This window comes from Leucoraja erinacea, chromosome 25, assembly GCF_028641065.1.
Source record: "Leucoraja erinacea ecotype New England chromosome 25, Leri_hhj_1, whole genome shotgun sequence".
NCBI classification, from domain to species: Eukaryota; Metazoa; Chordata; class Chondrichthyes; order Rajiformes; family Rajidae; genus Leucoraja; species Leucoraja erinaceus.
In genome coordinates this window covers 4184518-4204509 of record NC_073401.1, presented here as the reverse complement: position 1 = coordinate 4204509, position 19992 = coordinate 4184518, and the positions used below count along the sequence as shown (strand labels likewise).

Below are 19992 nucleotides of genomic sequence, written 5' to 3'. Positions count from 1 at the left end.
CCTTTCCCCCCACCCACCACATAAATGACCTCCAGCTAACATTTTTTAACAGGACTTAAAATTAAAAAAAAGTGAAGAGACGGACTGCGGGCAGGCTGCCATACACAGACGGCGCCCACTTCTGCACATCCGCCAGAGGGAGAGGGGGAGGAGGGCGGGGAGGGAGGAGAGAGGGGGGGGGGGGGGAGGGCGGGGGAGGGGAGAGAAGGGGGAGAGAGGGCTGAGAGGGGGGGGGAGGGTGAGGAGAGAGGTGGGGGGGGAGGGGGAGGGAGAGAGGGTGTGCTGGAGGGGAGAGGGGGGGTGGGACTGTGGGTGAGGGGAGGGGGGGGGAGAGGAAAGGGGGGAGCGAGGGGGGGAGAGGAGAGGGGGGAGGGGAGGAGAGGGGGGGGAGAGGGGAGAGGGGGGGAGAGGAGGAGGGGGGAGAGGAGAGGGGGGGGGAGAGGAGGAGGGAGGGGGGGGGAGGAGAGGGGGGGGGGGGGGGGAGAGGGGGGGGGGGGGGGGGGGGGGAGGGGGGGGGGAGGGGAGGGGAAAAGGAGAAGGAGGGGGGGGAGAAGAGGGGGGGGGAAGAGGGGGGGGAAGGAGGGGGAGAAGAGAAGAGAGAGGGGGGGAGAGAGAGAGGGGGGGAGAAGAGAGGGGGGGAAGAAGAGAGGGGGGGGAGAGGAGAGAGGGGGGGAGGAGAGAGAAGAGAGAGAGGGGGGGAGAAGGAGGGGGGAGAGAGGGGGGGGAGAGAGAGAGAAAGGGAGATGAGAGAGGGGGGGGGAGAAAGAGGGAGAGGGGGGGGGGGGGAGAGAGAGGGGGAGGGAGAGGGGGGAGGAGAGAGAGAGAGGGGGGGAGAGAGAGAAAGAGGGAGGGGGAGAGAGAGAGGGGGGGGGAGAAGAGAGAGGGGGGGGAGAAGAGAGAGGGGGGGAGGGAGGGGGGGGGAGAGGAGAGGGGGGGGAAGAGAGGGGGGGGGAGAAGAGAGGGGGGGGAGAAGAAGAGGGGGGGAGAAGGAGAGAGGGGGGGAGAAGAGAGAGGAGAGAGAGGGGGGAGAAAGAAGAGAGGGGGGGAGAAGAGAGAGGGGGGGAGAAGAGAGAGGGGGAGAGAGAGAGGGGGGGGAGAGAAGAGAGGGGGGGGAAGAGAGAGGGGGGGAGAAGAGAGGGGGGGAGAAGAGGGGGGGGAGAAGAGAGGGGGGGGAGAAGAGAGGGGGGGGGAAGAGAGGGGGGGGAGAAGAGAGGGGTGGGGGGAAAGGAGGGGGGAGAAGAGAGGGGGGGGAGAAGAGAGGGGGGGAGAAGGAGAAGGGGGGGAGGGGAGAGAGGGGGGGAGGAGGGGGAAGAGAGGGGGAGAGAAGAGAGGGGGGGAGAAGAGAGGGGGGGGAGAAGAGAGGGGGGAGAGAGGGGGGGGAGAAGAGAGAGGGGGGGAGAGGAGGAGGGGGGGGAGGGAGGGGGGGGTGCTGAGAGGGAGGTGAGGAGAGGGGGGGAGGAGGGGGGGGGAGAGGGGAGGGAGGAGGAATGTGGGGAGAAGGGGGAAGAGGGGGGGGGAGAGGAGGGGGGGGAGGAGAGGAGGGGGGGGGGAGAGGAGAGGAGGGGGGGGAGAGAGGAGAGGAGGGGGGGGGGAGAGGAGAGGAGGGGGGGGGGGGGGGGGGGGGGGGGGGGGGGGGGGGGGGAGGGAGGGAGGGGGGGGGGGGAGGGAGAGGAGGGGAGAGAGTGCCTTTTTATTTCAACCCAAACAACCATTTGCAGGCAGTGCTTTTTTACTTTAACCATATTTTCATTTTCAAACCACATTAAGGGTACTTACTCATAGTTCTGTGGGCATTTGTTCAGTTTTATTCACAGCTCAGAAAAACGTGACCCTGCCTTCCTCCATCTTGAAGAGACTGAATGAGGCACACCACTTCCTGGTTTTATACTCCCTCCCCCCTGCTGCCAGCAGGGGCAGCAGAGAGAATGGGGAATTTTGTAAAATCATTAATATCTCTGTCATATTTCATCGACGGGAAAAATCCTCGGCACACATATGGCGGAGGGGCTCTCTGAGCGAGGTGGCCAAAAATGACGGCCGTAGGTGGCGGCATTCTCTCGGAAATCGCAGCACAGATCGCCAAAACCGGTCAAGAACAGAGTTTTAGTAATATAGATAAGATGTGGCAATCACAGGCAGGTGGGACTCATGTAAATGGGGCACCTTGGTTGGCATGGGCAAGCTGAGCCAAAAGGCCTGTTTCGTGCTGTATCTATCTATATACATATATCTATCTATCTATACATAACTAAAACTCTGATCTTGTGCTCTTCCCATTTGCACGTTTTTTCTATTTGCGGAAAAACGGTATGCGATAGCGCTACGATTTTTCATCAACTCACCGTTCTCCTGTGCTGCGAGTGTAACAAATTTTGTTCAGATCAGTAATATATTGTAAAAGTTAGGCGAGGTTTAAAATTTGTAAAAATCGCGCGTGCGCAGATCGATCTCCCCTCCTGCCAGTCAAAGCGGATTGGTCTCTTCTCCTGTCACTCTGCGGGAGGGAGGGAGAGAGTGACTGATGGTAGGGGAAAGGAGAGGGAGAGAGAGGGATTGGGGGTGGAGAGGAGGAGAGTGGAGTGGAGAGAAGGAGAGGGAAAAGAAGAGGGTGAAGAGGAGGGTGGAGAGAGTGCTAGGGATGAGGGAAAATGAGCTGCGCCTATGCAGCTGTGGAATATTGCTTTGGGGGACCAAGCCTGTGTGACAGGGATCCAACTTAATCGTGTATGTGCATGAGTCCTGAAAACTCCGCCAAAACGGTACACGATAGCAATACAATTTTTGGCCCACCTTACACACCATCAGGGTGTGCAGTAGCCAAGTTTCGTTCAGATATGATGGTATATTTTACAGGCCATTGACAATTTAAACTTTACAAAAACCACTTAGCAAAAGCAATTTTCCACTTGCCCTGCCCGCTAGCCACATTTGACGTCACAATGACATCACAATGTGATCCCGAATCTTATTTACATAAAAATTCTTGATTTTTTTTAAATTCCAAAAACACCATAAAATTCTTCCATTTTCATCAACAGCTAACACTGTGTTTAGGTCTATTAAAGTAAAAACACGATTTACATTGAATCCCATTAGAAAAACTCCTGCAATTTTCATTTTGGGTGGTGGGGGGGGGTGGGATAGGGGCGAGGTGAGGACTGGGGGAGAAGGGAGATAGGGGGAGAAGGGGGATAGAGGGAGAGGAGGGAGGTAGGGAGGGGAGAGGGGTTATGGAGGGTGGGAGGAAGTGACTGAGGCTATCCACGCATGCAGATTTAAAAATAACTGAAAGTGGCCCCTTGCGTGGGCCCGGTATCCGCGTGTGTGGGATTTGAAATTACCACGGCGATGAGGCTGGGGCGAGGTCTGGGGGCGGTGACGCTGCTGCACCTGGCCCACGGGAAGGGAGAGGAGCGGGACCCGGGGCAAGGACTAGGCAGTAGCCTCGGCCTCCCCCGGCTCCAGGCTGCTCAGCCTCCCCCCCCCCCCGACCTCAAGTACAACTTAATCCCCGACGTTGTGGAGAAAACGGGGCTGGCGGTGGTTTACATCGTGATCCCGGGGAGGTGAGGAGAGAGAGTGGGGGGGATTAAGAGGAGGAGGTAGGGAGGGAGAGGGAGGGGAAAGTGGGGGAGGTGAGGACTGGGGGTTATAGAGGGTAGTGGGGGAGGTGAGGAGGGAGAGTGGGAGTTGGGATAGGGGTAGGTGAAGAGTGGGAGAGGCGGGGGATAGAGGGAGAGGAGGCAGTAGGGAGGTGAGAGGGGTTATGTAGGGAGAGAGTGACTGAGGGTAGGGGAAGGGACAGGTGAAGTAGGGAGGGGGAGAGGGGAAGGAAGAGGGAGGGTGAAGAGGAAGGGGGGGAGGAGTATGCGAGGTAATGGAGGAGGGGAGGGGGAAGAGAGAGGAGGGAAAGGAGTGGAGGGAGGGGGTGAGCAGAGGAAGCAGAGGAGGGTTGATGGAGGGTGGGGAGAGGGAGGATAATGAGGCGGGGAATAGGGGACTGTAGACGGAGAGTGAGATGAGTTCATATTGATCTTATATTTGACAAGTTATTGCCATTTTAAACTTTAAAACGTTGCAGTCGCGCTCCCACTTGGCGGCCGCGCCTGCGCAGTTGGGGGAGGGTCGCCGTGACTCGCTTCACAACGGGGATCTCTGGCATCACAACGGGATCCCTTCAGCTGCGCCTGCGCAAATGGGGGCTTTGGGTGAGTGGTGGAATATTGCGTTGGGGGAACGGGCCCAACAAGTCCGCACTTGGTCTAGTGATTCTATAACACTGTCTCTTAGCCAGAACTACTACCTAGGTTTATTCAGTCTCTCAGTCCTATCAAAGATTCTCATTGTTCTCTCTACTCTATTTCATTACTCTGCATCTTAAAACATGTTTAATTTCAGAGGAACCTGATCTGAAACTACAATGGTTTCCTCCTCTGCAGATGACGCCTAATCTGCCACGTATTCCGGCACATCCAAACCTTACAAGGTACATCAATAGTAATGCAACATCCTAATAACCAATGCCCATCATAAGAAATTATGGTTTACTGCATTATACAAAAATATATTTTAAAATTGTAATTAGTTTATTCTGATTTATCTTTAACAAAGAAAGAGAGCAGCTAGTGAAATATTGCACCATGAAATAAACTCACTTGTGTTAAGGATATCTTGATGAGAAATTAGATCATCCAAGGTCTGCGGCCGGTACTTTTCCACCCTGGAACAGATTGGAATTACATTGATATTGCTTTGAAATAGGCAAAAATGATTTTGCTGTGGTCATGATTCTAGAGAATAGTAGCGATTATTCAGGGATAAAGGCATGCAGTTATTTCAAAAACAAGTACTTGTGCATTTAGCAAAATGTTACTATGAATGGTAAGGCATGTCTAAAAGAATTTGCAAAATGCCAATGACAGGCTCCACAAGTTCACAATTTTTTTTAATTATTGCTGCTGATATAATTTATATAGTTGCTTTTGTCTACTGCCACAAGAGATGGGGGAGTTATTAAAAAGTGAGTTTTTCTCATGTTTTTACTGAGATCATGAAAGCTGAGCCATGAGTTGTGACGTCTCAGACCATATACAAAATACCAAAAGAGAAGGTATTCATGATTTTAAAGCGTATTCAGGAGGACCAATTGCATTCTCAGACTTTGTGGGAAGCTAAAGAAGAAACCACAGAGATATTTGCATCATCTTTAGCCAAGGGAGAAGTTTGGGAAGACTGCAGAGTGCCTAGTATTGTACTATTATTTAAGATGGGTAGCAAGGATAAGCTAGGGAACCAGGTCGGTGACGTCAACGGTGGGAAAATTGTTGGGAGGGGATTGAGGGACAGGATCTACCAGGATCTCTCTTCTCTGGAGAGTAGGAGGCTGAGGGGTGACATTATCAGGGTGAACAAGATCATGAGGAGCATGAATAAAGTAAACACTCATAGTATTTTCCCGAGGTAGAAGATTCTAAAACTGGAGGGCATCGGCTTAAGGTGAGAGGGAAGAGATTTGAGGAACTTCAGGCGCACCTTTTTCACACAGAGAGGACTGTTTCTGGAGGTGTACTGCCAGTGAAAGCTACAGAAGTAGACACAATGGCAACTTTCAAAAGACATTTGGGCAGATATTGGATAGGATGGATTTAGGCGGATATGGGCCAAATGAAGGCAAATGGTCGTGGCCAGAGAGCCAACTTGGTCTGCATGGACGTTCGGTCGAAGTACCCGTTTCCGTGCTGTATAGCTCTATGACCCTCCACCTTTACTCTGATGGGCAATCCCAATAGTGCATGTAAAGTGCATGCAGATCTTATTCATAAACATTATGGCACAAGTGGGCTAAGAATGTCTGTTATAATATTTTTTATACTTTTTGTTCTCCTGCCATGCTTTCTCTGTAGATAAATATCTTCAAACAAAATCAGACTGAGAGGTAAAGTGTAAGGTGGGGTAAGTCCCAATTAAGAATTGCTGTATGCTGATGATGCCACACTAGTTGCTTGGACAGAGTATCAACTTTGTATTCTATCTGTGTCAAGAAGTTAGTCAGAAGCCAAAGCAGGAAAGAAGACAAGCATTGAAAATAGAAAATACATTTTGTCGTTGAAGGTCCATTGTGACAGACTACATTGTTCTTGAAGTATTTTGCAAAGCATACACCATTTTGCCTGATTTATTAAGTTTGCATGATCATAACTTCACCTTGAATATGAAGATGCTGATCAACCTGGTCCACATTCTTAGAATATTAATGTTTAGCAGTGAAACATGGACAAACAAATGCTCACGAAGACCAAACAGCATTTACCTTTGATGCCTCTGGGGTATTCCTTACACCTTATGAAGGCAAAAAGATCGGTACAAGCAAAGATGTCTTTGTGTCTATCTTAGGTATAAACCAGCATCTGCAGTTACTTTTTATTATAGCATTACATATTATATTACGAGATGTTGCACGTCATTTTAATGCTCCTTCCCGCTCTTACACCGACCTGTCTGTTCTTCGCCTTCTCCATTGCTCCTGAGAAGCTAAATGCAAATTTGAGGAGTGACATCTTGTATTCCACGAGTAGCTTACAAACCAAAAGTATGAACGATATTTTTTTTCAATTGCAGATACCCCACACTCTCCTTCCACAAACATTCACCTGTTCACTCAGTTTTTTCGCCCCTTCTCTGAGTTGATGCCATCTGCCCACCATTCCCTTCCCATCTGGTTCCATACATCATCTGCCAGCCACTATCATAGCCAATTATGTACTACAATAATACTGGTAATCTATCCTGTGTAGGAAAGAACCAGATGCTGGTTTAAATCGAGGGTAGACACAAAATGCTAGGGCATCTCTGGAGAGAAGGAATGGGCGACTTTTCGGGTCGAGACCTTTTTTCAGTCTGATGAAGGGTCTCGACCCAAAACAGTACCCATTCCTCCTCTCCAGAGATGCTGACTGTTCCGCTGAGTTACTCCAGCATTTTGTGGCAATCTGTCCTGTTCTCTCTGAGTCTTGATTCAGAGTCTAAACCCCAAACATAAGTTTAATTTTGTTTAGTGATAAAGTGTAGAAACAGGCTATTTGTCCCACCTCGTCCGCGGGGCCTCTGAAAATAGCCAGAAGAGACTTTCCTGATCGCATCTGACAAATTACACAGTCTAAACCCTTGGCACTATGACAGACTGTCTATATTGGGAAAGTTAAAATCCCCTACTATTACAACTTTATTTGTCTTGCAACTGCTCGTAACCTCCTGGCATATTTGTTCTTCTAATTGCCCTTGATAATTTGGAGGCCTATCAACAAGGTGATTTTCCCCTTTTTATTTTTCAGCTCCACCCATATAGTCTTACTGGACAAACCATCAATAATATCATTGGACTACTACCATAACATTCTCCTTAATCAATAAAGCAAAAACCCCATCTCTTTTACCCCCGCCTCTATCTCTCCTTTAGCACTTGTGCCCTGGAAAATTAAGCTGTCAGTTCTGTCCTTCTCTTACCAAGGTTTCTGTAACGGCTACAACTACATACTTATCCATGTCCTGAGTTCATTTGCCTACCCGTCAGGCCCCTCGCGTTAAAATAAATGCAATTCAATCCAACTGTCCTTCCACGATCCCTGCCGTGCTCCTGCCTATTCTTTCATCACCTTCCATACCGACGTCCAACCTCACACCTGCCTTAGTCCTGCATTTGCTTCCTGCTCCCTTGTCAATCTAGTTTAAATCTACCTGTGTAGTACTAGCAAACCTGCATGTCAGGTCCTCTCCATTTCGGGTGCAATACAAGTTGGTGACACCTACATTTTCAGTTGCGTTAATTAATAAAAATTGAAGACATTTTCAGTGACTAATACAGGAAATGACCTTCTAAACATACATATGACGTCATGGGACTTTCCACTATATTTTGGAAATATTTCTTGATATGCATAATGATTAAATATATGACATTCCATTTTACAGATAGGTGCTCGTTATCAATTGTGTCTTTTTAAAATACTGCACACAAAAATGTGACAAATGGGGTCAAATTTCAAATTCCTTCAAAAATGTTGACAAGCACTTTATTGGGTTCATGACTAACATAGTATCAACAAATATAAGAAAAGATAGCAGATTGATGGCATCAGAAGACACAAATACATTTTGTGTAACGGTTGTTGCGTGGTGTCCACCAGTGACCTGGTTGGCACAGTAACTACACATCTATCTATGCTACAGGTGCACAACCTTTTATCCGCCAGCCTTGGGACCAGACACTTTTCGTAATTCGGAATTTGTCGGCCTTCGGAATGGAAATTTTTTAGCGTAGATTTTAAAGGCTGGCTCAGTGGTAGAGTGCTCGGCTCATATCCGCAAGGTCGCGAGTTTGCGCCTTGATCCCGGCAGTTCCTCGGTTGCGAGTTTGAGTCTTCAATGCAGTTTTTTCTTGCAGAATAAATGTCTGTATGAAATGCAGTGTGTTGAATGAATTCCTGAATTTGTAAATGTGACTGCAGCATTGAATCACCTCTCGCACTCGTGTCACCCTAGCGGGGCTACATGCCCTTAAGCGGCCTAAGGCGACATTTTCACACTCTTATATCCGTGTGCAGCAGAGGCGACGTGCGTTTGGCGCCAAACGTGAGCTTTGGTGTGCAGACGACATCCTGGAAAAAATGTCCGGTTTCTTCCAGGTAGGCGATATACCCTCCCGGGCAATATACCCTCCACTTCTCTTTTATGAAGGGGATCTAGTTCCTCTTTCTTCCAGGACCGACCAGAGGTTCCACTGTCACCTCTGCAGGCCGCCCTCGGTGAACGCTCACTCAACTTTGTCTTGGGATTCCTACTCTCCCGTGCAATGTACCCTCACCTTCTCTTTTATGAATGGGGATTTAGTTCCCCTTTCGTCAAGGACCGACCGGAGGTTCCACTGTCACCTCTGCGGGCCGCCCTCGGTGAACGTCCTGTCTCCCTGTCCCTGGGATAGCAGGGGGCGATCAAACAGCACAATACCCCTCTCCCCCTCCAACTCCAGAGGAATCCGCTCCCCGATGGGCCGTAATGGCGACAAGTGATAGTTCGCCCACAGCCCGAGCTGCGCGGCCCCAAGAACAAGACGTACCTTGCACACCATCAGCTTCTGCCCCTACGGGGAGCGTGTTCCTCTGGAGTTGGAGCGGGGCTGGGCTGGAGTTGCTGATCTGGGATCTCCGTGCTTGCAGTGGGCCTGGGGGTCGGTGTCCCGATGAGGGGGCACAGCTCGGGCTGTGGGCGAACTGCCACTTGTCGCCGTAGCGGCCCATTGGGGAGCGCCTTCTGGTGGTCCTGATGTCTCCCGCTAGTTTGCAGTTTTCCTCTGGAGTTGGAACGGGGCTGGGCTGCTGCTGGCTGTGGGTCTCTGGGATCTTCGTGCTTGCAGTGGGCCTGGGGGTCGGTGTCCCGTTGGTCCTGACGTCTCCGATGACTGGCATTGTATGTGACAGTGCAAAGCCCCCACGCCGGTGCAATGGGCGGGGAGCTGGAGAGGGGAGGGAAGGGGTCACACACATGGCCGGGAAGCAGAGGGGTGGAGGTGGGGAGAAACTGAAGGGAGCGACAATCTGCTGCTACCTGCCCGCTGAGTTAAAAAGTTCCCACGCAAGACTCACGATACACTGTGTATCGTGAGTCTACCGTGGGAACTTTTTAACTCAGCGGGCAGACAGCAGCATATTGTCAATTATTAACCCTCCCGCGCAATATACCCTCACCTTCTCTTTTATGAATGGGGATTTAATTCCCCTTTCTTCGAGGACCGACCGGAGGTTCCGCTGTCACCTCTGCGGGCTGCCCTCAGTGAACGTTTTCAAGGACCTTTCTTCAAGGACTGAAAAAATGTCCGCTATTTGGAGGTTTTCGTTATTTGGATCTTCGGATAAAAGGTTGTGCACCTGTATTACTAAAACTCTCATCTCATCATAATTAAATCTGGGCAAAAACGATCCCACATAGTGTTACGATCTTTCGCCACCTTACTCACCATTCTCCTCTGCTGCAAGTCAAATAAGTTTTGTTCCGATTGGTGAAATAGTACAAAAGTTATGAAGGCTCCCGCTCCCCCACAGCCCTCCCCTATCACACCCCCCCTTCCCCCGCACACCAGGGAATGGGTAGCATTGGGGGAACAGGTGAGTGGTAGAATATTTTGTTGGGAAATTGGTTGCGTTGGGGGGACCAGGCCTCCCATGTGACTGGGACCACTAAGTCTAGTATTTCTTATTCCTTTCTATGTTTCTGAATACCACATTCAATAAAATTGAAAACACCATTTTCACTTCATTTACCTGATCATGTAGTAGAATACTGCATCCACCTGAGTGGACACCACAATGCATCATACGCACAAACGTATGTTGCAGTGGACACGAAAAAAAACTTTTGTTTTGGTGTCCCAGCAAAAACGAAGCATTTTCACTGATGCGATCTAAACGGTACATTACCTTACGGATCTAAGCGACATCGATGGCCGATGATTCGTCAAATCGTTTGAATTTGGCCGATTTTTTTGCAAGTAAAATGTCTCCGTAACGGTTGTTGCGGAGCTTCCCGAAGGAATTAAGTTAGTGACTTGGTCCGTACAAAAGGTAAACAAGAGACAGTGTGTTGTCAAAATTGAAGATTGGCTCAGTTTCTTAGTTTTGGTGACCAATTTATGTCAATTTATTATTTTTTTTTTAAAGTCGGGAAATATATCGTAATCGGACGCTGTTTTTGACACCACGATGTTTTTGATATGTTAAATTTCAAAATAAGAAAAAATAATGAACTAACCCAAGATCGCTACTACCATTGGATACCTCGTTGGGTGTTTGAAAAGCATTAGAGGTTTGGAGCCTCCATGGTTTAATTTACGGAGGTACCGACCCTGATAACGGTCGTTGTGACAATGGACACCAAGCACAATGACCGTTACGGGATCTTTATTGTTATGTATTACCTTTATGTTACTGTATTTGTCTCCTAGTATAGATGAAGATATTTCCCTACACCATTATCTATGTATGAGGGGCCATATGAAGTTTATTTATGAATTAAATATTCATGACTAAATGTGGCAGAGTTTTTAATCACACTTTTGGTGTCAAAAATGGTGGGAATACGATGAAAATGTGTCTATTATGAAAAAAGTTTTTGACTTTCGGTCTTAGAGTTATCTAAGTTATATCTGCTATTTATATGGTTTCACATGATGGGCAGATTTTTGTTAAGAACAGTGTATTGGTGTAAAAAAGTGAATACTAATCTTGTTCGTCAAAAACTCTCCAGTATTGTAAAGACACAATTACAATACATCCAAAAGTCTTCAGTCCAGTTCAGATGATTCAAATTCATTTATGCATTTTGCCTGCTTCTATCTAACTAACATCATCCCATCCCACTTCAGCTGCTGCTATATACCCTTATCCATTATTCAATACACAGATGAAATTATTATCATTCATTACTAGTCAAACTTGTACCTAGCGAAAACTTAATCACATCAAAATTTATAACAAAGCTCATTCATTCACCATGCCAGTGTTCGCTAAACACTTCACTGGCTTCTAGTTGCGGAATCTTCAACAGAAGTCTTAAATTGGTGCCTTTCATTCCCAACAGAACAAAGTCATGTGGAATCCAATTGCATTTTCAGAATTGAGGGCAAATTTCAAAAGCTCATGGTGTTATTGATTAGAAATGTAAAAATATAATTATTTCCAAAGACTTTTGGAAGAAAAGCTCAGAGGCAAAAGTTATCATCATCATGAAGTTCCGAAAACCCATTCCTAAAGTGCCGTGAGTTCTACGAGTTAAGGGCCTGTCCCACTTGGCCGTCATTTGCGCGCCATTTAACTTGACCTCTAAAAATTCTGTCCTCGTGTTGTGAAGCACGGGTAGCGCAGGACGGGCGTATGTAGAGGCTTGGAGGAGTATGGAGTTGCGCGCAGTGTCGCGCGGCGCTCTAGGATTTTGTGCTGCACAAAATCTTACGCACGTGGACATACTGCGGTCGCACGATGATGTCCTGACCTCATACGTGTAGTGTGCGGTGACGCATGATTACGTGCGTAACCAGGCGCCGCCGCGCACCGCCCATACGCAGTTGGCCACAATGAGAAAATAATTACGCTGTAAGCATCAATGCTTTCATAGTACAGGTGCACAACCTTTTATCCGGTGTTCCAGAAACCGAAAAGCTCCCAAAACCGGCCATTTTTTCCAGATGTCGTCTGCGCACCAAAGCTCGCGTTTGGCGCCAAACCTGACCCAAAACGACCCACGGTCAACCCAGGTCTGTACTACTGTAGCGGCTGCCTCCTCCCTGGAGACCGGGAGACGCTTAAACATCTGTAAATCATTGCTTAAATGTTAGTCAGTTAGTTTGGAGGGCTTTTATGTGAAGGGGGGTGAAGGGGTAAACTTTAATTCTTAGTCCCCTACCTGGTCGGAGAGGCGGGGAGCGGTCAATGCCTTACCGGGTCGCTGTGTAGTAAGCTCCGCAGCGCTGTGGCCGGTGGGGCCGCGGGTGGCGCCGGTTGTAACTCCGACCCTGGTTGCGAGGCGCTCCAAATCCAGCGCGGCCCGCGGCCGGACGCCCCAGCTCCGCGAATGTCGGGAGTCGGCGGCATCGCAGCGCTGGGATACCAGCGGGGTGCGGGCAATGCCTTACCGGGTCGCCGTGCAGCAAGCTCCGGAGCGCTGTGGCCGCCGACACACAACATCGCGGGGCGTCGCTGGATTTGGAGCCGCGCAGCCAGGGGTAGAGTTGCCGGGGTCGGAGCTCCAACCGGCGCCGCCCGCGGCCGGACGGAGCCCCCAGCTCCGCGGCTCCAAATCCAGCGACGCTCCGCGAATGTTGGAAGAAGGCGGCCACAGCGCTCCGGAGCTTGCCGCACGGCGACCCGGTAAGGCATTGCTCGCTCCCCGCTGGTATCCCAGCGCTGCGACGCCGCCGACTACCGACATTCTCGGAGCTGGGACGTCCGGCCGCGGGCCGCGCTGGATTTGGAGCGCCTTGCAGTCAGGGGTAGAGTTGCCGGGGTCGGAGCTACAACCGGCGCCGCCCGCGGCCGGACGGAGCCCCCAGCTCCGCGAGGTTGGGAGTCGCCGACCAGGTAGGTAGAACACTAAGAATTAAAGTTTCCCCCTTCACCCCTACACCACCACCACCACATAAAATCCCTCCAAACTAACTGACTAACATTTATGCAATGATTCTCCCGGTCTCCGGGGAGGAGGCAGCTGCTCCAGACTTTTCAAGCCGCCCGCGCTACCTACCTAATCTACGCTAAAAATCTTCCATTCTGAAATCCGAAAATGTCCGAAATCCGACAAGTGTCTGGTCCCAAGGCTTTCGGATAAAAGGTTGTGCACCTGTAATGCTTTTAGAGTAACACCTTAATAAGTATTTTTGAAACATCCTTAGTTAATTTTACTAACACCATTTTTTTTTTTAATTGCAAACTAATTTTTAAGCCGGGTTCAAACCCTCAAACTGCTATAATGGAATACAATTATGTTGGGAGTATTTCAGAAAGTTAGAAGTAAATGAATTTTTCCAGCAAACAATAATTTTATCAATGTTTCACTTCACAAATTATGTCAATACGCTGACTAATTCTACTTGCAGAGCAGATAAAATATTTGAAGGCGCTTGATGACGGGTAACTCCTGCTCTCCGCACTTGGAACATCTGGCGGTGAAGTGCCGTGCCTTCTACCTCCCAAGGGAATTCACCTCAATCATCCTGACCACGGTCTACATCCCACCCCAGGCAGACGTCCGTCCGGCACTGGAGGAGCTGCATGCCGTGGTCAACAAACACCAGACGTCTTACCCCGAGGCATTTACCTAACTCCCTAACTTCCACCAACATGTCTCCTGCTGCACCAGAGGACCTAAAACCCTCGACCACTGCTACACCACCATCAAGAATGCCTATCGTTCTATCCCTCGCCCTCATTTCAGTAAATCCGACTATGCTGCTTCTTCCTGCCTACAGGCAGCAATTGAAGAATGCACCCCCCGAAGTGAGGACAGTACAGAGCTGGCGGGGGGGGGGGGGGGGGGGGGGGGCAGAGGAACAACTCCAGGACTGTTTGGAGTCTGTAGATTGGGCAATGTTCAAGGACTCGGCAATGGACTTGAACGATTATGCCAGTCGTTACAGACTTCTTAAAGAAATGTGTGGAGGACTGCATCCCTACAAAAACCTTCCGAGTGTTTCCCAATCAGAAACCTTGGATGAACTTTGAGATCCGCACTCTTCTGAAGTCCAGACACAGGGCAATCACGTCCGATGATACAGTGGCCTACAAGTCCAGATACGACCTTGGTAAGGCCATCAACAAGACCAAAAGGGACTTCTGCGCCAAACTGGACAATGAGACAGATGTTCGGCAACTGTGGCGGGGCCTGAATGCAATCACCTCCTACAAGGCGAAAACAGGAGGCAGCTCGAATGTCGGAGAAACTCCCTGACGAGCTCAATGCGTTTTACGCACGCTTTGATAGGGAGAATACTGATGTCCCGAGCACCCATTCGCTATGATGGTATTTCAGTCTCAGTCACAGAGGCTGACGTCAGGAAATCCTTCAGAGGGGTGTACCCTCGAAAAGCGCCTGAACTTGATGGTATACCCAGTCGTGTTCTAAAAACTTGTCCGGACCAACTGGCTGGAGTTTATACGGACATTTTCAACCTCTCACTTCTGAGGTCCCCACCTGCTTTAAAAGGGCATCAATTATACCAGTGCCCAAGAAGAGTAAGGTGACATGCCTCAATGACTATCGACCAGTGGCACTAACGCCGGCAGTGATGAAGTGCTTTGAGAGGTTAATCATGGAGCAAATCAACTCCTACCTCGACAAAAACCTGGACCCACTGCAGTTCGCTTACCGCCACAACAGATCAACGGTGGATGCGATCTCGCTGGCCCTCCACTCCACTCCGGACCACTTGGACAACAAAAACTCATATGTCAGGCTGTTATTCATCGATTACAGCTCAGCATTTAATACAATCATCCCCTCCAAGCTGGTTACCAAACTCGCAGAACTGGGTCTCTGCGCATCCCTCTGCAATTGGATCCTCGACTTCCTCATTCACAGACCACAGTCTGTTCGTATTGGTGGAAATATGTCAGCCTCGATATAACAATCAGCACGGGAGCACCTCAAGGCTGCGTGCTCAGCCCCCTGCTGTACTCACTCTATACTCATGACTGCGTAGCCAGTCACAGTGCGAACTCCATCATCAAGTTCGCTGACGACACCACTGTTGTGGGATGTATCACTGGGGATGAGTCAGAGTATAGAAGAGAGATCGAGCAACTATCCATATGGTGCCAGCGCAATAACCTGGCCCTCAACACCAGCAAAACCAAGGAACTGATTGTGGACTTTGGAAGGAGTAGGAGGGGGACCCACAGCCCCATTTATATCAACGGGTCGATGGTTGGAAGGGTCAAGAGCTTCAAATTCCTGTGCACATCTCTGAAGATCTTTCCTGGTCCGAGAACACTAATGAAATTATCAAGAAAGCTCATCAGCGCCTCTACTTCCTGAGAAGATCACGGAGAGTCGGTTTGTCAAGGAGGACTCTCTCTCACTTCTACAGGTGCACAGTAGAGAGCATGCTGACCGGTTGCATCGTGGCTTGGTTTGGCAACTTGAGCGCCCTGGAGAGGAAAAGACTACAAAAAGTAGTAAACACTGCCCAGTCAATCATCGGCTCTGACCTCCCTTCCATCGAGGGGATCTACCGCAGTCGCTGCCTCAAAAAGGCTGGCAGCATCAAGGACCCACACCATCCTGGCCACACACTCATCACCCCGCTACCTTCAGGTAGAAGGTACAGGAGCCTGAAGACTGCAATGACCAGGTTCAGGAATAGCTACTTCCCCACAGCCATCAGGCTATTAAACCTAGCTCGAACAAAACTCTGATTATTAATAACCCATTATATTTGCACTTTATCAGTTTATTTATTCATGTGTGTATATATTTATATTATGGTATAAGGACACACTGATCTGTTTTGCAGTAAATACCTACTATGTTCTATGTGCTGAAGCAAAGCAAGAATTTCATTGTCCTATCAGGGACACATGTCAATACACTCACTTGACTTGATGACGCGCGCGTCAGTCACTACCGGACTTGCGTAAATGACGGCCAAGTGGGACAGGCCCTTTAATTTACATTGATGTTGTCACTAAGATATTTATGTAGGAGGTTAGTTGCCGAGGTGCAATTCAAGTACACAGTGGGCGAAAATTAAACACCACCAATAACCACAGGATGCGATTCTTCTCAGTGTACCTGGATAAAATGCAAACTTTCAGTGCTATCTTAGTGGTTAACAGTGCAGTCCTACAGGGCGGGGAAATTGTGTTTCGGCGGTGCGAACGGCGCCACAACATAAAACTTTGTAGGAAGGAACTACAGATGTTAGTTTACATCGAAGATAGACACAGTATATTGAAGTAACTCAGCGGGACAAGCAGCATCTGTGGAGAGAAGGAATGGGTGACGTTTCGGGGTCGAGACCTTTCTCTCCAGAGATACTGCCTGTCCAGCTGAGTTACTGCAGCATTTTGTGTCTGTCTGCAACATTAAACCAAAGATCATAGAGCTCTATGATCTTTGCATGCAACTGTCTGGACTGCCGGATGCAAATGACAATGCTCCAGAACTATGACTTGAGATTCTGCTGCGAGTTGCTGACCACTTTAAGACTAAAATAATGCTGCGAGGGTTTTGCAAAAATCTGAGAGTTACGTTGTGTTATCGGGGGACGGGCCCCCGGCTCATGCACATGCCTTTGCTCGCTAGTACATCACGCTGAGGCCCCGGTTAAGTTGCAGCGCTGCTTCATGTTCCATAGCGGCTCCAGGCCCGTTCCCCGGTCGCAGCCCCTACATGTCTCTGCCCATAAGCACATCACGCTCAGATCCCGGTTAAGTTGCAGAGCTGCTTCAAGTTTTACAGCGGCCCTGGTCCCGGCTCCGGCTCCGGCCGCTCTGCAACTGGCGGGCGGGCGGGCGGACATTCAGTTTGCTTTCAAATCTGGCGCGCGCGCGCCGCTCACCCGCTCCCTCCTCCCCCCCTCCCTCCTCCAGCGTCCCCGGGACTCGCGCTGGCTCCCGCAGCTGCTCCAGCGCCATTGCGGCCCGTCCACCAACCCCCTTGAGCCGCTCTCCCTTCCCCGCTTCTCTTACCAGGGCAGGTTCCGGCTCCTCAACTCTTTCCCAGCCGCCATAGTGACAACGGGAGAGCGCAGCTTGGCGCCAGCCACCGGCGTGGAGAGCCGCAGCTCTCGCGAGTTTGCAGACCAAGTTTGTGCCAAAGATACTGGAGGAGCAAGATAGACCAAGTTTGTGCCTCAGGAGAGACTCGACATGGAGATGAAGCTACCCGGCCCTCCCGCAGAGAGGAGAATGTGCAATGATGCCGAAACCGCTGAAAACACCGAGCAAATCAGGCACTATCTGTGAGGAGATAAAGGACGTTTCGGATCAAGAACCTGTCAACGAAGGAAGGTTACACAAAAAAGCTGGAGAAACTCAGCGGTTGCAGCAGCATCTATGGAGCGAAGGAAATAGGCAACGTTTCGGGCCGAAACCCAACGAAGGAACGTAACAGTACTTTGAAATTTGTGATCAAAAGCCAAAGGGAGATATTGAAAATGATTGTCAAGTGAACTTTATTTGTCACATCATATAGGGTGGTTGCACGAAAGGTCATTGGGTCATAGGGCTCGACGCACGGAGCCGCTAAATCCAACTGGAAGACATCCGTCACTTCCGGTATATGTTATTAATGCTAGAAACGCGTACTTTCCTACCTGTTAAAAACCGCCAAAATGTTGAATTTTTGCGCTGAAAAAAATTGTGGGAGTCGGGGTAAGTGTGAGAGACATGTACCCAACTTTACAATTCCAAACGTGAAGCGAAATGAAGGTATAGAGAAGCGAGAACTGAAGGGACTACAGCAGCTAAAGTGCTTGGTAAACATTGAAAATATTGGGAATTATCGCGTTTGCTCACTGCATTTCATCAAGCAAGGCATTATTTGTGTTTTTTCTTGATTCCTTTGGCATCTAAAAATTCTCAGAAGTGATAAATCTGGCTGTAAATTTTTCTTCAGATGCGTTTTCATTATGTATGTAAAAACCCACGAGAACCATGGGCGATTAAAAAAAAATTACAGCAAGATTTATCACTTCTGAAACTTTTTAGATGCCAAAGGAATCAAGAAAAAACACAAATAATGCCTTAGTTGATGAAATTCAGTGAGCAAACGGCCAATGTTCATCAAGCACTCTGGCTGTTGTTGTCCCCTTCAGCTCTCGTTTTTATCTACCGTCATTTCTCCTCACTTTTGGAATTCTGAAGTAGGCTAAAGGTCTCACACGCTTATCCCGATTTCCATAATTATTTACAGCGCAAAAATGGACAATTTCAGCGGGTTTTAACGGGCCCGCTACGCTGGAAACAATGGTAAATGCCTCCCTGCAGTTTATCGCGTGTAATCCATTTCGAGTAGCGTAGCAACAGTACGGGTCATGGGTCGTGACCCTACTGCCGTGAAACCTCCCTATACAAGATGTACAGTGAAATGAAAGTGGCAATGCCTGCGGGATTGTGCAAAGCAACAGAACAAAACAGAACCAGTTAAAAAAAAAGACAACAGTAATTACGCCCTGGTGAGATCAGAGTTTACATTCCTGATGGCCTGTGGGAAGAAACTCCGTCTCATCCTCTCTGCTTTCTATTCACTGTGAAATAAACTTCTAGATGAGTGAACTTGTTTTATGCCCCATCGATCCCTAGCGATATTATACATCACTCCAGCCTTCTTCTGTCTCCCTCATTGTTTAGCCTCCGTTTAGATGCTTTTGTTCAACACCTTTCAATGACTGTCGGTATTAGCATGTTCCATTTGCTCACAACTGGATGAGGAAGCTTAATTGAAATTTGAATATCTTGGTTCTTTAGATGAAACAAAAGGATACCACTATGTTGCCCTATGGGCAGGGCCGGATTTAGATGAAGAGAAGCTCTACGCTGTTCCACTTGTGAGGCCCCCTCCACCTTGGTTTTCAGCGTTGGCGGCCAAATCTCCCACAATTCAAAGCGAGGGAGAAAGTGCCCAGCGCAGACCAGTTGTTGTTGCAGTGCGCATGTGCAGGGCGGCCGATGATGTGCTGGCCAAAGGGTGCTGGCTGTGGTTGTGCGCATGTGCTGGGGGGAGGACGTGCAGGCCGCAGCAATTCGCATGTGCAAGGCGGCCTGCTGTGCCGGCGGATGAGGAGCGAGCGGAGCCCGGCGGCCCGGACACGGATAGAGGGGGGGAGATGGAGAGAGAGAGAGGGGGGCCTGCCCAGAGTTGAACGGTAGGTGTCCTGCCTTGGCCGGAGGCCCCCCTAGACCTCAAGGCCCTAAGCTTAAGCTTGTCTAGCTTATAGGTAAATCCGGCCCTGCCTATGGGCCTGTCCCACTTAGGCGACGACAGGAGATGATGCAGTCGCCACATGTTCGCGGGTGGTTGCCAGGAGTTACTTTCATGGTTGTGAGTAGTGCCCTCAGACTAGCAACAAGTTGAAAAATTAGCGGCGACCAGAATTTTGACGCCATAGACGAGAGTAGCGAGCATTCTCGTGACGTAGGTGCAGTGGTAGTCGGTCGCCATGAGGTCGTAAGTTGCCGTAGGTTGTCGCTGTTGCTGACTGGTGAATTTCATTGGCCATTGGGGAAAAAACGTAAACAGCAAGGATAACCGACCGGTAATGTTAATGTCCGCTGAGCTTCACAGCCGTGTATCGCTGGCTTCTTAAAAGTTGGCTCCATTCCTTCTCCCTACTCCATCTACCCCCTCTTTCCCCCCCCCCCCTTAAAGGACTTAAGTGACCCTTCCCGTACACTGTGCTTTGACCGTCTTAATTACAGCGCCAACCTTCCTGTTCATTGTGGTGTGGGT

The 19992-nt window shown here is 49.4% G+C and overlaps 1 protein-coding gene across 1 annotated transcript in view; it reads right to left on the bottom strand.

Moving 5' to 3' along the window:
• The window catches only part of rfc5 (replication factor C (activator 1) 5), a 59542-nt gene extending 42123 nt beyond the window's left edge, over positions 1 to 17419 (bottom strand). The window contains exons 1-2 of the mRNA XM_055655593.1: positions 17232 to 17419; positions 4656 to 4720 (exon numbers count right to left, since the gene is read on the bottom strand). Coding sequence (XP_055511568.1) covers positions 4656 to 4720; positions 17232 to 17272 — 106 coding nt within the window. The 5' untranslated portion in view covers positions 17273 to 17419. The remainder of the gene's footprint in view (positions 1 to 4655; positions 4721 to 17231) is intronic.
• Positions 17420 to 19992: the final 2573 nt, after the last annotated feature.